At 38.8% G+C, this 12,690-nt stretch overlaps 1 protein-coding gene across 1 annotated transcript in view; it reads left to right on the top strand.

The window, feature by feature from the left end:
• The window catches only part of LOC122813417 (protein transport protein Sec16B-like), a 1,253,021-nt gene that overhangs the window by 744,507 nt on the left and 495,824 nt on the right, over positions 1–12,690 (top strand). Inside the window, exon 14 of the mRNA XM_044085733.1 lies at positions 12,215–12,326. Coding sequence (XP_043941668.1) covers positions 12,215–12,326 — 112 coding nt within the window. The remainder of the gene's footprint in view (positions 1–12,214; positions 12,327–12,690) is intronic.

Genomic DNA, 12,690 nt, shown 5'->3' with positions numbered 1-12,690 from the left:
AGAACATCTTTTAAAGAAGCTTGAGCAGAAGATAACTTCTCCCTGTTCACATGGATGTTAATGGAAGAAACAATAAGCCTGCCCCATCATATGCACTTTTTGATTCAGCTCAAGTGGCCACTGGTACCCCCAAATTTGCAGACATTCAAGCTGATAGCTTGGGTTATCTGATTGTACTGACCTTTGGACACTTCCTCTCAGAAGGCATGCTTAATACCATGAGAGAAGCTGAGTGACTTAGTTCTAGTAAGTCCTACCTACCCAAATGGGACAGGTTTTCCATCTGATGCTAAAGAAGGAATGAAGTGCCCAACTTAACACTTGATTCTACAATAACTGCCAGTGTTAGTATTGCCAGGGCTAGCCTATTCTTCAGTTAGACTACACTTGTTGGCCATGTCAGCTTGCTTGTCATTGAACCCTCCATTAGCCTTGCTGCTGCCCGTGTATTAATTTCTTAAAGGGGTTCCCCACTTAAGTCCTCCTAGAAGAGTGGTAGCTCTACCACGAGACCTAAAGCTTGTACTGAAAAAACTGACACAGAGTCCTTTTGAACCTACGGTCAGAAATGTAACTAAGGTGGAGTGAAAGGGGGTGCCACCCTAGGAACAATGTGTTGGGGGAGGGGCATGATTGGCAGATTTGTTTTTTTTTTTTCAGGCAGTCCCCCTTAGTACAGGAGAAGAGACATTGATTTTTTTTTTGGCTCTTCCAATGAAGAAATGAGGGGGGAGGGAGAGCCAGGATCTGTCCAGGAATTTCAGTTACAGGGAGGACTTTTTTTTGGCTCATCACCTGAAGATCTAGGGAGGCGCCAGATTGGTAAATGTCCATGGGTGATAGAAGAATCAGCTATGACTCTGCCTGCTTCCACTAGTCCATTGAATTTCCTCATCTGGAAGACAATCCTGTTAATAGCCATCACTGGAGGATTTCTGAGCCGAATCTCCTTATGTGCAGGAAGCACTTCTTAGTCCTCCATAAGGATGCACTATGTTCAGCTTGCACAAAAGTCCTTCATTTATGCCTAAACTGGTTACACAGTTGATTATTAATCTGTGGTTTACTCTAATCCTCAAAACAGAGGGGAGTGATCCTTACATATAGCTTAGATATCATCTGCAAAGAACCAAATACTTACAGAAACTGGAGTAACCGTTGCTTTCGCCCTATATAAGGATGGTAACCTAGTTGGTAAGCAATCTTTAAATTTCTGACTCATTGCATCACCTTCTGTTGTTTACATTTGGAAAGACCTTACAAGAGTGTGTTAGGCCCACCAGGGTTACAGTTGCTATCGCTGCCTTTATTATAGGTGTAGACAACTATGCCATTCTAGAGGAAGCTAATAAGTCACCAGCCCCTACTTTCCAAAAGTATTATAAACTGGAAATTCTGCCCAGCGAGAGGAGAGGCTTCATCACTGCTATCTTACAGGATCCCATGTGGCTTGACCTAGGGAAACATCCAACCTGCCAAATGCCTACATAAAGCTTTTCCTAGATGTCATGCAAGAGTGATCCATGTGAAGAACATAGTACAGTTACATAAGGAACTTACCATAATAATAGAATGATGTGGTATACTTTCGCTCCAGCTCACCTATTTTATCCCATGGATATCCAGTAGCAGGAGTGGGTTCCCGGTCACCTCACTTACTGCTCCTTCTGTACAAATCTGTAATTTGCTGCTTCTCACCTGGCCAGTTCTGTTCCTGTAAGGGATACCCAAATTTTATTTATTTATTTATTTTTACTGGAATAGCTTAAGGACTCCCACTCTGGGGTTCCTGACCAATAAAGAAATGACGATAGAGTCTGTTCAGCTTGGGGCAAGGTTTTGGGAAGTAGGGCCAAACATTTAGACCTTGTCTATGGCTGAGTTCTCAAATGTTATGACTAAAGTGGTGATCTTACTCAAATGTCTGCTATTATGATAACTTTCTTAAATACCTGTACTGTGTGTGTGTGTGTGTGTGTGTGTGTGTGTGTGTGTGTGTGTGTGTGTGTGTGTGTGTGTGTGTGTGTGTGAACTTAAGCACACCACAGGGAATCAACATGACAACAATAATTAATAATTACATATTTACTGATATCGCTTATAGTCAATGTTAAGTTACATGGTAGTTAAGTCCTAAAAATTCAGAACCATTACCCCTTCTACTCTTTTATCCTCAAGTGTATGCCACTGACTTGTTCTTAATAACTTATGCAATTCAAAACTTGGCTCAAAGTCCTAAGATAATGAAAAAAGGCTAAAAATGCAGGAGAAGAGCAAATATTAAATGTAACTCTTCTCTTTTAAACATATTTTGCAGGGGCAAGCCCCCATACCCCTAAAAGTATATATACCAGCACTGTGATCAGTATACCTTGGAGAAAAGGGAATATTCAGAGAAATGGAAATCTTAGAATCTGTTTGGATTTTTGGCTATTGGTTTTCCATATCTCAGGACTAGGCAAAGTGTGTCCCAGAATTTTAAACAGTTATCTCAAAACTTATATGTATAGACTCACAGTTTATATAAGCATATGATGGCATTTTGAAGACTTTGGATCAAAGAATAACTGAAAATGTAGCTTTTATTCATCTCACAAGTTGTTATACTCAAGATTGCAAATCAAATTTTGAATAAAATACATGTTCTCACCCACAGAAAAATATATCCATGAGCAGTTTTTTCCACCTAATAACAAGATCAAATGCAGACACACAAAAAAGAAAAAAAAAAACCTCTGGGCCAACTAGGATGAAGCTGCAAGCCCCACTTGAATCTAGCCTCACAATTATGCATTTTTTTCCATAGTATATCAACACTTTATTGAACAATGCTGTAGTCAGTAAAACAAGTAAGATAACATATGGATATTGCACAACCTTGTCTATCTGTTAACAAATCCAGTAACAACAATCAAGACACTGAAATACCACTTAGATATGTATTCTGATGTTTAACAACAAAATAGAGAAAAAAAAAACAAATGTACAAGCCACCATTCAAGCTCCATCCATCCAGTACACAAGACAATTACCCCCACACCTGACCCTGGCTAGATGCTGGTGTGACTGTGAGTAATATCTACTATGAAATTTGCCACTGTTGTGACTTTCTTGATCATGAGGACATCTTCTATTGGCTAGGGACACCTCCAAAATAGATGTAGCAGTGGAGGTGCTAGCACTGCAGAAGGATCTAGGTCTTCAATAGCTATGATAGCTACCATCCATCAAGGTACCAGTGGATGAGCTTTGTGAACAGTGCCTCACCCCTTACAGGTGAGTTTGAGAGGACATAGCATGTTTTAGAATGTAAATGTGTTTATTCAACATGTAATTGAATTTATCCAAACAATCACACATATGAGATCTTCCATGCCTGTGGTTCTACTATCCTGTGCCCCATGATGGCTCTGCACTTATGATGGGTTGAGGCCACTGATACACTTACCTCAGAGGGAGGGTGGTAACCATGTCTCCAGCAAGCACCATTACCCACTCCCTTGTCTGCTGCTCTCCACCCACAGATGATTGAGTAAGATTCTGACATGTGTCTAATAGGATGAACCACAATTTCCTGAATACTAGAATTTCCATTAGCCTGTCCAGTTTGTGTGATGTGTATCTCCTGGGTACTCACAAGCATAGACTCTATGTCCATGGTCTGTGTGGAGGATGCAGTGGTCACATTCCTGAATTCAGTTTACTCTCTGTAGTCCTTGACTGTGTCATCTCATCCCCACCATCATTATAAGAGGTTTCAGATCCTCCAACATCCAGCAGTGACAGTTCCACAGTAGTGCTGCCAGACAAAAACACCTTTGAAGACACCAACAAACAATATCTTGTGTAAGTATGACTCAAAAATATACACAAAACTGAGCTATACAGATATTAACACTAATAAAGTAAGTATTTTTAATTACATACTTTGTGCAGATGACTTTGGAGGGTGAAATCCCTAATGTTCCTGTATACTGTAAATTAGACAACTTTATAATTTGGACAATGACTAACAGGATCAGAGAACTCACAGGTAGCCTTACACAGAAAGAGACCTATATACCTGGGACATCACCATTAGGTCGTTTTGTAGGTTGCTCATACTGTGTTCCAACATCCAGCACTGCACTGTGGAACCATGTAGAGGTGCCACTGTCTCTAATAGAGGCCAGAAACTCCTACATCTCCATGACAGGAGGTTCCTTTAATGGCACCCCCATCCGTTGATCTACTTTCCCATGTTGGATGTTCACCTCTTAGTTCAGAGACAAGTTATGCAGTGTCCCTTCTCATAAATTTGGTTGTGGCCACCAACCTTAATAATCTCTGTCACCGCATCTTCCCAGGTACATTCCAGTAGGCGTAGTCAGTAGCATACTGGCCAAAGAGCTGTCATCCATCGAGAGAAAGGGTATGGAGAAGCACCTTAGTCTCCACATCACAGAACTTTAGCTTGGGTGCTGTCTTTTCAGCAGAATCTGCTGTGGGTTTCTGATTCCCCTCTTTTTAGGCATTGGTCTGTAGGCATGGAAAACACTGGAATTAATAGTCTTATTTGTGAGTGGCCCTGCAAAATCGTTGCACTGCTGGTCTCTGCATTGTTCACATAGCATGCTATTTGAGTGCCTGACAGTTATATATCTGTATCAACACACATTAATAAAAGTCAGGCACATATGTTTACTAAGCAGATATCCCCACAAAACAATTCCTATAACATTTCAGCATGCCAAAAATGGCATGACTGTTTTTCCTAAGGGTTAAAAAGATTTATGGAAATGACATATATGTGTAATGTATACAAGAGGCATTTTTTTTGTGAAAGTGGTATCACAAGACCAACCTAAAAGTGTTTAACTGTGCTCTGCATATGTGCTGATGTGTCTCCTATTACTGTATGTTTGACTATGTATTTCTGTTGGGTTGTCCAAGCAGTTCAACATGTTACTACTTTCTCTTTCAGAATGCAGGTATGGTTGTGGGTTCAAGTTTACCTCTCTTGTGTCTAACATACTTACTAAGTTGAGAATTGTGTTTATTGTTCACTCAAGTATATTACATGTATGTTTATCATTATAAAAAATATATATATCAGTGTCATTGTTTTATATTATATGTAGCTATCTTTTCTGTTACATAAATGTATCTTCTTCTTTCGGCTTTTCCCGGTTAGAGGTCACCATAGCGGATCACCTGTCCGCTCATTATTTTGTCTCCATTTATGTTACTGTTATATGCAGCAGCATCTAGACCTGCCCTGATCTCTCAGACAAGGCCTATCAACCCCAAAAGGTGACAGCAGCAGTGCCACCACCATCAGAAGCATCTACAACATCTGGGATTCCAGCCTGTCAGATTCACCTCCACACCTCATGCTGTACCTGCATCATCCACTACAGGTGGCCCTGCACTAGATTTTGGGACTGTTGTACCCACTGTTGTACACACCAGTATCAATGCTAGTGGAAGTGACACCTTTATACCCATCAGCAGGTAGACACTGTGGGGAAGATTATCAGAAGGAGGAAATTCAGTCACATAAAGAGCTTCCTCCACTGACTCATTAAGTTGCATTCATCTTCAACACTATCTCCACCATCTAAGACAAGTCCCAGTGCTGATGGTACCAAGAAGGTGAGTAAGCTCCAACTGGGTCACAGCTGGTAGGGAGTACAGCTGCAGAACCCCATCATATCTCCCCATCCTAGAGTTTCTCCGACCTTTTTGTGTCTCTGTCATGCCCTGTTTGTTGTACAGTCTCACCCTAACCATTGCCTTTTCTTTGTCTGATGTATGCTTCAGCATTGTGCTTTCCCCACATTGTATTACCATGCCCCCTATCAGACTTGTCTATCTTCCTCTTCTATTTGCCATACCCCTTTTACCTTTGTCTTGCTTCTCTTACATCCTCTACCAACATATACCTTTTCTTCTCGCATGAAATATTGGAATATCTCCTGCAAAAAAATATTTACCCCAACTTCTCTACCTCCATCCTACTCATTCTTTAGTTTTTCACCATAGCTTTTATCCTCTGCTTACTTCTCCTTTTCATCTTTTTCCTATACTCCCATTTCCATCTTTTAATCTGCTCACAGAAGTAGATAAACTCAACTCCCTCATGATCATTTAAGGCTTCCTAGACACTTCCTTCTTGGTTCCACTGTGCTCAGCAGATCACAAAAAGCACTGTGAATACCTATGTACAACTGATAGGCTCTAAATGCTGGTGCTGCTCATTGTATAGGAAGGATTTAGGCAGCCATATTTCACACCTTCAGCTATTACCACCACTATCATACTCTACTTATATGTGGATTTTACTCCATTGGTTATGCAAATGAGTTGAGTGTCACTGCACGGAGGTTGGAACAGGCAAACATGGGTGTGACCATGAAATATGAAGCATTTCTGTTTGTAAATTATTATACCACCAACTATTGCTTTGGAAAAGGACCTTAGATCCCAAAGGTGATGTCCTGGATAATTAAAAATATTGCTACACCCCCCTCTAAAAAGATGACAAGCTACTTGATGAGCAGTAACTAGAGCAACAATATAAGGCTGAAGCCTGGCACAGCCTGGCACAAGATGTTAAACATGCTATAGGCATACCTCGTCATTTTCAGCAATGCTGCTAGCATTACAGTGATCTAAAATGTAGACATCTCAAAGTCTTAGGCCAATGGGAGGCCAAGGTGAGGGAGCAGCTACCACTTATGTACTGTAACATAGTTTAAACGTCCAGATGCAACTGCCTTTATCTGCCATGCAGTGTCTAACAGATTCAGTTGCACAGGAAGATGCCTGAGTGCCTCACAGACTGCAGAGGTAATGTTACAGGTACTACACCTTGACATGTTAACAAACAGGTCAGTTGTCATACCAGTACTGAGAATAAGTATGTGTTTTTCCCAAGGTTGCCACATTATCAAATGTCCAGAGTAGTACTTTATTTGTAAGATTAAGTTTTATTGTAAATTGCCTAGTTGTTAAAGGTGTATCCTACCATATTATGCTGGGTAAAATGCTAATAACTTGCTGCAAGTGCAAAAGGCAAGCTTGGAAATATAACTGCCCATATATAGACTGCTCAGCATTAAGGGAGCTAGGTGTTATACATTGCCATCTACAGTACTGACACTTAGTACTCCATTTAGTATTGAATGCATGCATACATGCAAATATTTCAAGCAGAGGCATTAATGCCCTTCTAGCCTGCCAATATACCAAGACACGTGTTTCCATAATAGGTGTCCAGGCTGCTCTTAAAATATATAAACTAGTAGTTGCTTTATTGTAATTTGGTGGTCTGTTCCATGCTTTAGCTGCTGTCTCAGAGAACCAATCAGTACACTTCTCATTCCTATAGAATCTTCTTTTAATTTCTCCAAATCTTTTGGGTTTCTAATACCATGATGGGAATGGACCCCATTTCTAAGTTGAAGTATGATTAAAGTTTATGAAATTAGTATTGTTTCAATCTTTGATGTTAGCCAGACGTGCTCTTCACAGCACCTGCAATGTGCTCAGTAATGACTCCTGCAATTTGTAAGGAGTTACATGTATTGGTAGCATATCTAAATATGATTACAGACTCTTTTATTAAGACCCGCTGCACCTACTACTATTGGAACTATCTGGGTATCTTTCCTCTACATTGCTCTTGTCTCTGTCTCAAATCCTGATATTTTATGACTTTGTGTCTCTCTGTATGCAAGACATTGTAGTCACTGGGTGTAGCAATTTCGATATTCAATGCTACTTTTGTCTTCTGCTCATGGACTACTATATCTGGTTTTCTTGCATCTATCTTTTGAACTGTTGGTAATGGGTGATCCCATGTGATGTAGACATCATCATTTTCTATGATGCTTTGTGGCTCATGTTTCCACTGTTTTTCAGCTATTTCAATATAATAATGTTTACACAATCACCAGTGCAACAGTCTTGCCACATTATTATGCCTTTCAGTATACAGTCTTTCTGCCATTAGTATGCCACAACCAGCAACAAGGTGTGCAACTGTTTCCAGTTCTGTTTTACAAAACCTACATTAGTCTGTTTCTCCCACATGTTTAATGGACTTTGGAAACCAACGTGTACATAGCCCACTGTCTTGCGCCGCTAATATTAACCTTTCATTTTTTGGTTTGAATTGACTTCTCCTTAACCATTCCTGTGTTCGATCCTGATCAATATGAGGTTCTTCCATGAGTTTTCTATACTTGCAACTATATTTATGCATTGTCCATACTTCTTGCCTTGTCATCTGATCCTTCACCTTATATTCTTTCTTTTTTTTTTTTTGGCACATTCAGTTGCTGCCTGATTTTTATGTACTTCTGGTTTGATTTCCATTCACACTTGATGTTGATTTGCTTCTGCTAGACTAAGAAGGGAAGTCATCTTAAACTTATTCTCCTTATGTTTCAAAACTTTCACTCTATTTGGGACTTGTGAGGTCAGTAGATATGTGTGGAGTCCCACGATTGCAGATCTATACATGTAATCAATTTCAAGGAGGTCCATACCTCCTTCGGAATAGGGAACACATAATCTTGGTATGCACTGATTTTTATAAATCATTTGATGAGCATGAAGCATCCTTCTTGTTTTCCTGTCTAATCTACACAACACCTTTTGGGGCCAGTCAATCACTCCAAAACTGTAAGTTAGGACAGGAAGAGCAAATTGGTTATAGCTTGGATTTTGTTCTTAGATGTTAGTGCTGTTTTCAGGATTAATTTGAGTCTTCTAAAATATTCCTATGTTTTATTCGCATTTGTTCATGTTTTATTGCTGATCCTTCATCAATTCCCAAATATTTATACACTTCCTCTTGCTCACATTCTTTTATATCACATTCTTGTCCCAAACTGATGTTTTCTTGGTGCTGCAGCTTTCCTGCTTTAAAGATTGCATTTGCACATTTATCAAGACCACATGTCATTCTTATATCGCCTAAAAAGTTTTGTCCACTTGCAGTTGTGCTTTCAGTTCCTCATCTGATGAGCTATACAGTTTTAAAAGAGAAGTCACTACACTTTGTTGCTTCCTGGGAGCTAAATTATAGCCATGACTTAATCTGTTAACTAGACAGCTTAATGGGTTAAGGGTAAGACAAAAGAGCAACAGTGACAGAGAGTCACCCTGGAATATCACCCTTTAGATTTTTATCCCTGGAATAATAATTTGTCATTTATCATGGCTTAACTGCAAAGTAGTTTGCCATTGTTTCATGGCCGCTGTGATGTAGTTTATAAGTGTAGGGTGTATCTAACAATAGATACACAGCATAATTACATTTTTAAGTGAAATATAGTCATACAATTAAATAATAACAATGATAAGAGTACACAGTAGAATAACTAATAAAGGTCGTAACAGGAATTGTAAAAGAAGGAAAAGTTTTGATTTGAAGATGGAGTAGTCAGAAAATTGGGGGAGGTGGACTTTTGACAGAGAGCAAAGAGAGGGTGTGTAGTCGGGTGAAGAGGATAAGGTTTAGATGGGCTGAGGGAAAGCAGGAATAGGTATAGTGGGTGGGGGTCAGCCTGTGGGTAATATGTATTTGCATATTGTATTTATTTTCAGCTATAAACTTGCCTCTAGTTTGGTGAATCATCTTATTAACAGTTTTCATTTTGACCTCATTGCCGGAATATAGCCTAGAACGTGATAGATATAATTTCTGAGTGTAGTTAAATTCTTCTTCTTCTTCTGTACAATAACTCAAGGTTTCATTATAACATTACTGGGTTTGTGCAATGAAACATTTCTTACTGGTAAGTGGCTGTTTATAGTTCTGCTTCACCCCCTTGGTTATTCATACTTCTACATACAGAAAAGCAGAGAATGAAAAAGCATTTTACTTACATTTTCACTTTTTTATGTTTTTTTTATTTGGCTTTATATTAGATATTTAATCTTTATCTAAACTGGTTCATTTCTGATTTTTTTTTTTTTTTAGCAGCTTGTTTTGGTAACCATCAGACTTCCCTCCCTTTGCCGTCCTATATAGCCCATTCATTCTTTCAGGGGTCAAGAGTTGAGCAGTAGAGAGTGCTTTAAGGCCCTAGCCCTCTGTGCATACTTGTAACTCCCCAGGGGTTTGGCATGCACTGGGCATCACTGCAGGTGTGTCAGACATTTCTGTGGGTGACATAACCTATAACATTTTACTGCCCCCATGAATCTAGCACTTTCTTTTCCAGTCTAAAATAGAGATTATACAGTAGGAAAATGTACCTGGGCATGCACCCTGCCCCCCACAAAGAGATGTAAGCTCTTAAAGCTGCCTCATTTCTCTCTCCCATGCCAGTTCCTTTAGGTGACTGAGACATGACTTGAAATCAGGTCATCTGGGTCCCCGTCAGGGCGCATTCTCTCTTTACCAATGGCGTTGCTCAGTTCAATTTTGGTTTAGCTCTTTGCACTATTGTCAGAGCAATTCTAAAACACTACATGATTATAATATAGTTTACTTTTACTGGAATTATGCAATTATGCAGAGATGTTTTATTCTGTACTTTTCCAGAGTCTTGTTATTGCAGTTCACCATATATACTTTTTTACTTATTTATTTATTTAGTTAGTTACCATTTGTTAACCAGGTTAGAACACTGATCCAGATGGACCATTCTCAGAGTCTGGCTGGGAAAAGCAGGGTATAACTTAGCAATATAAAAAGTAGTAAAATATAACACAGGTGACAAGTATAAATACAATATAGCAAGAAAAAAACATTATAATAACATACTTGAAAGTATTGAAAGGAATATTTATATACTAACAACAGCTGTCAGAAAGAGGCCCAGAACTGATATAATTTCAGCTGTTTAAGTATCATAACACTGCGGGTGGTCCTGTTATCTAAATCTTTACATGATTGCAGCTGAATTATGTGATTTTGCAGGGAAGACGTCAAATGCTTTAATTGTACTGCATTTTTCTACAGGAATAGCACATTAAAGATCATATGCAAACATTACCAAAATATGTTAAGAAACTGTACCTCTAGGTAATTATGATTGAATCCATTCTCCAATTGCAGCACATACTTGTTTATGCATCTTTATCTATCTATCTGTAAAATTATCACAACAAATGTTTTAAAAAAGGCAGCTGCCCTTGCACAGGTCTGATGTTTTCTTTTGCAGGTTTGTATGGACCTTCCCTTATTATGATGCACTTTAATGAGCATCCAGCTATGTCTGCTGTTTTGTTTGCTGGGATGTGTGGACAGCAACTTGTTGCATGTGGTGTATGCGTGTGGAGCTGTACAAACTGTTGGTCATTTTTGCAGAAAATCATGTATGCCATTTAATGATTTGTTGTGCAGTGATTACTAGTTTGCAGTACAGTTCTGTATGACAAATATTACTTCTTTTCTTCCCTTACTTTTGCTTTGTTTCCTTCATCACACTGTCCATAATGTTAGTTGGCTTAGCAGCAGTCACATATGTGTTGGGGGTTTGGGGGATGGGCAGGACTACAGTGTGTTCATTTAACATTTATTACACATTTTATCAAAAGCACTATTCAGAGCAACAGTTATACAGATCAATACAATTGTTAAGAGTCCATGTGTATACATAATGGCTACTGCATGGCTAATGTTATATTGCCCGGTTTCATGAATTAAAAATGCAAATACAAAAGGTCTCATATGTGTATATGAATAAAAACAAAATTAAAAGTGTAATGTTATTACAAAATCTTCCTGTCTTGATGTGGCATTCTCATATTGCTGGTGAGTGTACATTTCACACTAAAATGACTGTTACCACGGATTTAAAGTTCAGACATTGGCATACGATCTCTAACACACAAAAAGTTCACAGGTAAATACTAGGTAAATTAGTCTGAATACTATCCCATGCCTAGCCAATAATCAGAAAATCTATGTGAGGTAAACACCTTAGCCAGTATACCAACCCACAACAAAGAAGCCAATAATACCTATTTGTTAACCAAGCTGGCCCACTGGACACATGCACAGTCACTTGTCAGTGGATACCCAGGAGGAACATCAATGTTACACAGCAGGCAAGTGAGGGAGGAGGCAATCCAATCCTGCACCACAGAGACTACAGCTCACCATCTTAAACCTCTGTGTCATATTGTCATGTGCTTAGTGTTTCTTCTCATCAGTTCTTAATAAATATTTTGCTATATGATTCATAAAGCTCACATTTTTCTTTCTTTTTAGCAAGTAAAGGTCAGATAGACGCAGCTCATTTTTGCTATTTGATGGCTGACATTCCATTTGGCAATTATGGGATCAAAACTGACAAACTGGTGCTTCTGGGCTGCAATCATAGGTGAGTACATCTCAGACACTGTGTCTGCCAGCTTCTTTAAATTTTATCTTATATAAGTCTTGAAAAATTATAGAGTCTGAGTGATTACCTTGAAATATGAATATCCTGGCTTTCTTTTAGAGGTTAAGATTGTGAAAACCTCACTGACTACTAAGTTTTCATTGTATTTTAACAGGATACTGACAGAGATAATAGGTTTTATTCATGTGAAATACTTTGAGTTTGCACTCACTTATGTCTACTGATGTATGAAACCAGAAAAGTGATGATCAAATGCATATTTTGTTGTGTCACAATATAGATTTTGTTCAGTAATGTCTGGGTAGCTGTGGAATAGATGCCTAGAAATAATACACCTTTTAAA

Source organism: Protopterus annectens, chromosome 10.part0 (genome assembly GCF_019279795.1).
Source record: "Protopterus annectens isolate FY-2018-M chromosome 10.part0, PAN1.0, whole genome shotgun sequence".
NCBI lineage: Eukaryota > Metazoa > Chordata > Ceratodontiformes > Protopteridae > Protopterus > Protopterus annectens.
The sequence above is the reverse complement of the archived record's forward strand: the minus strand, read 5'-3'. Positions and strand labels throughout refer to the sequence as shown.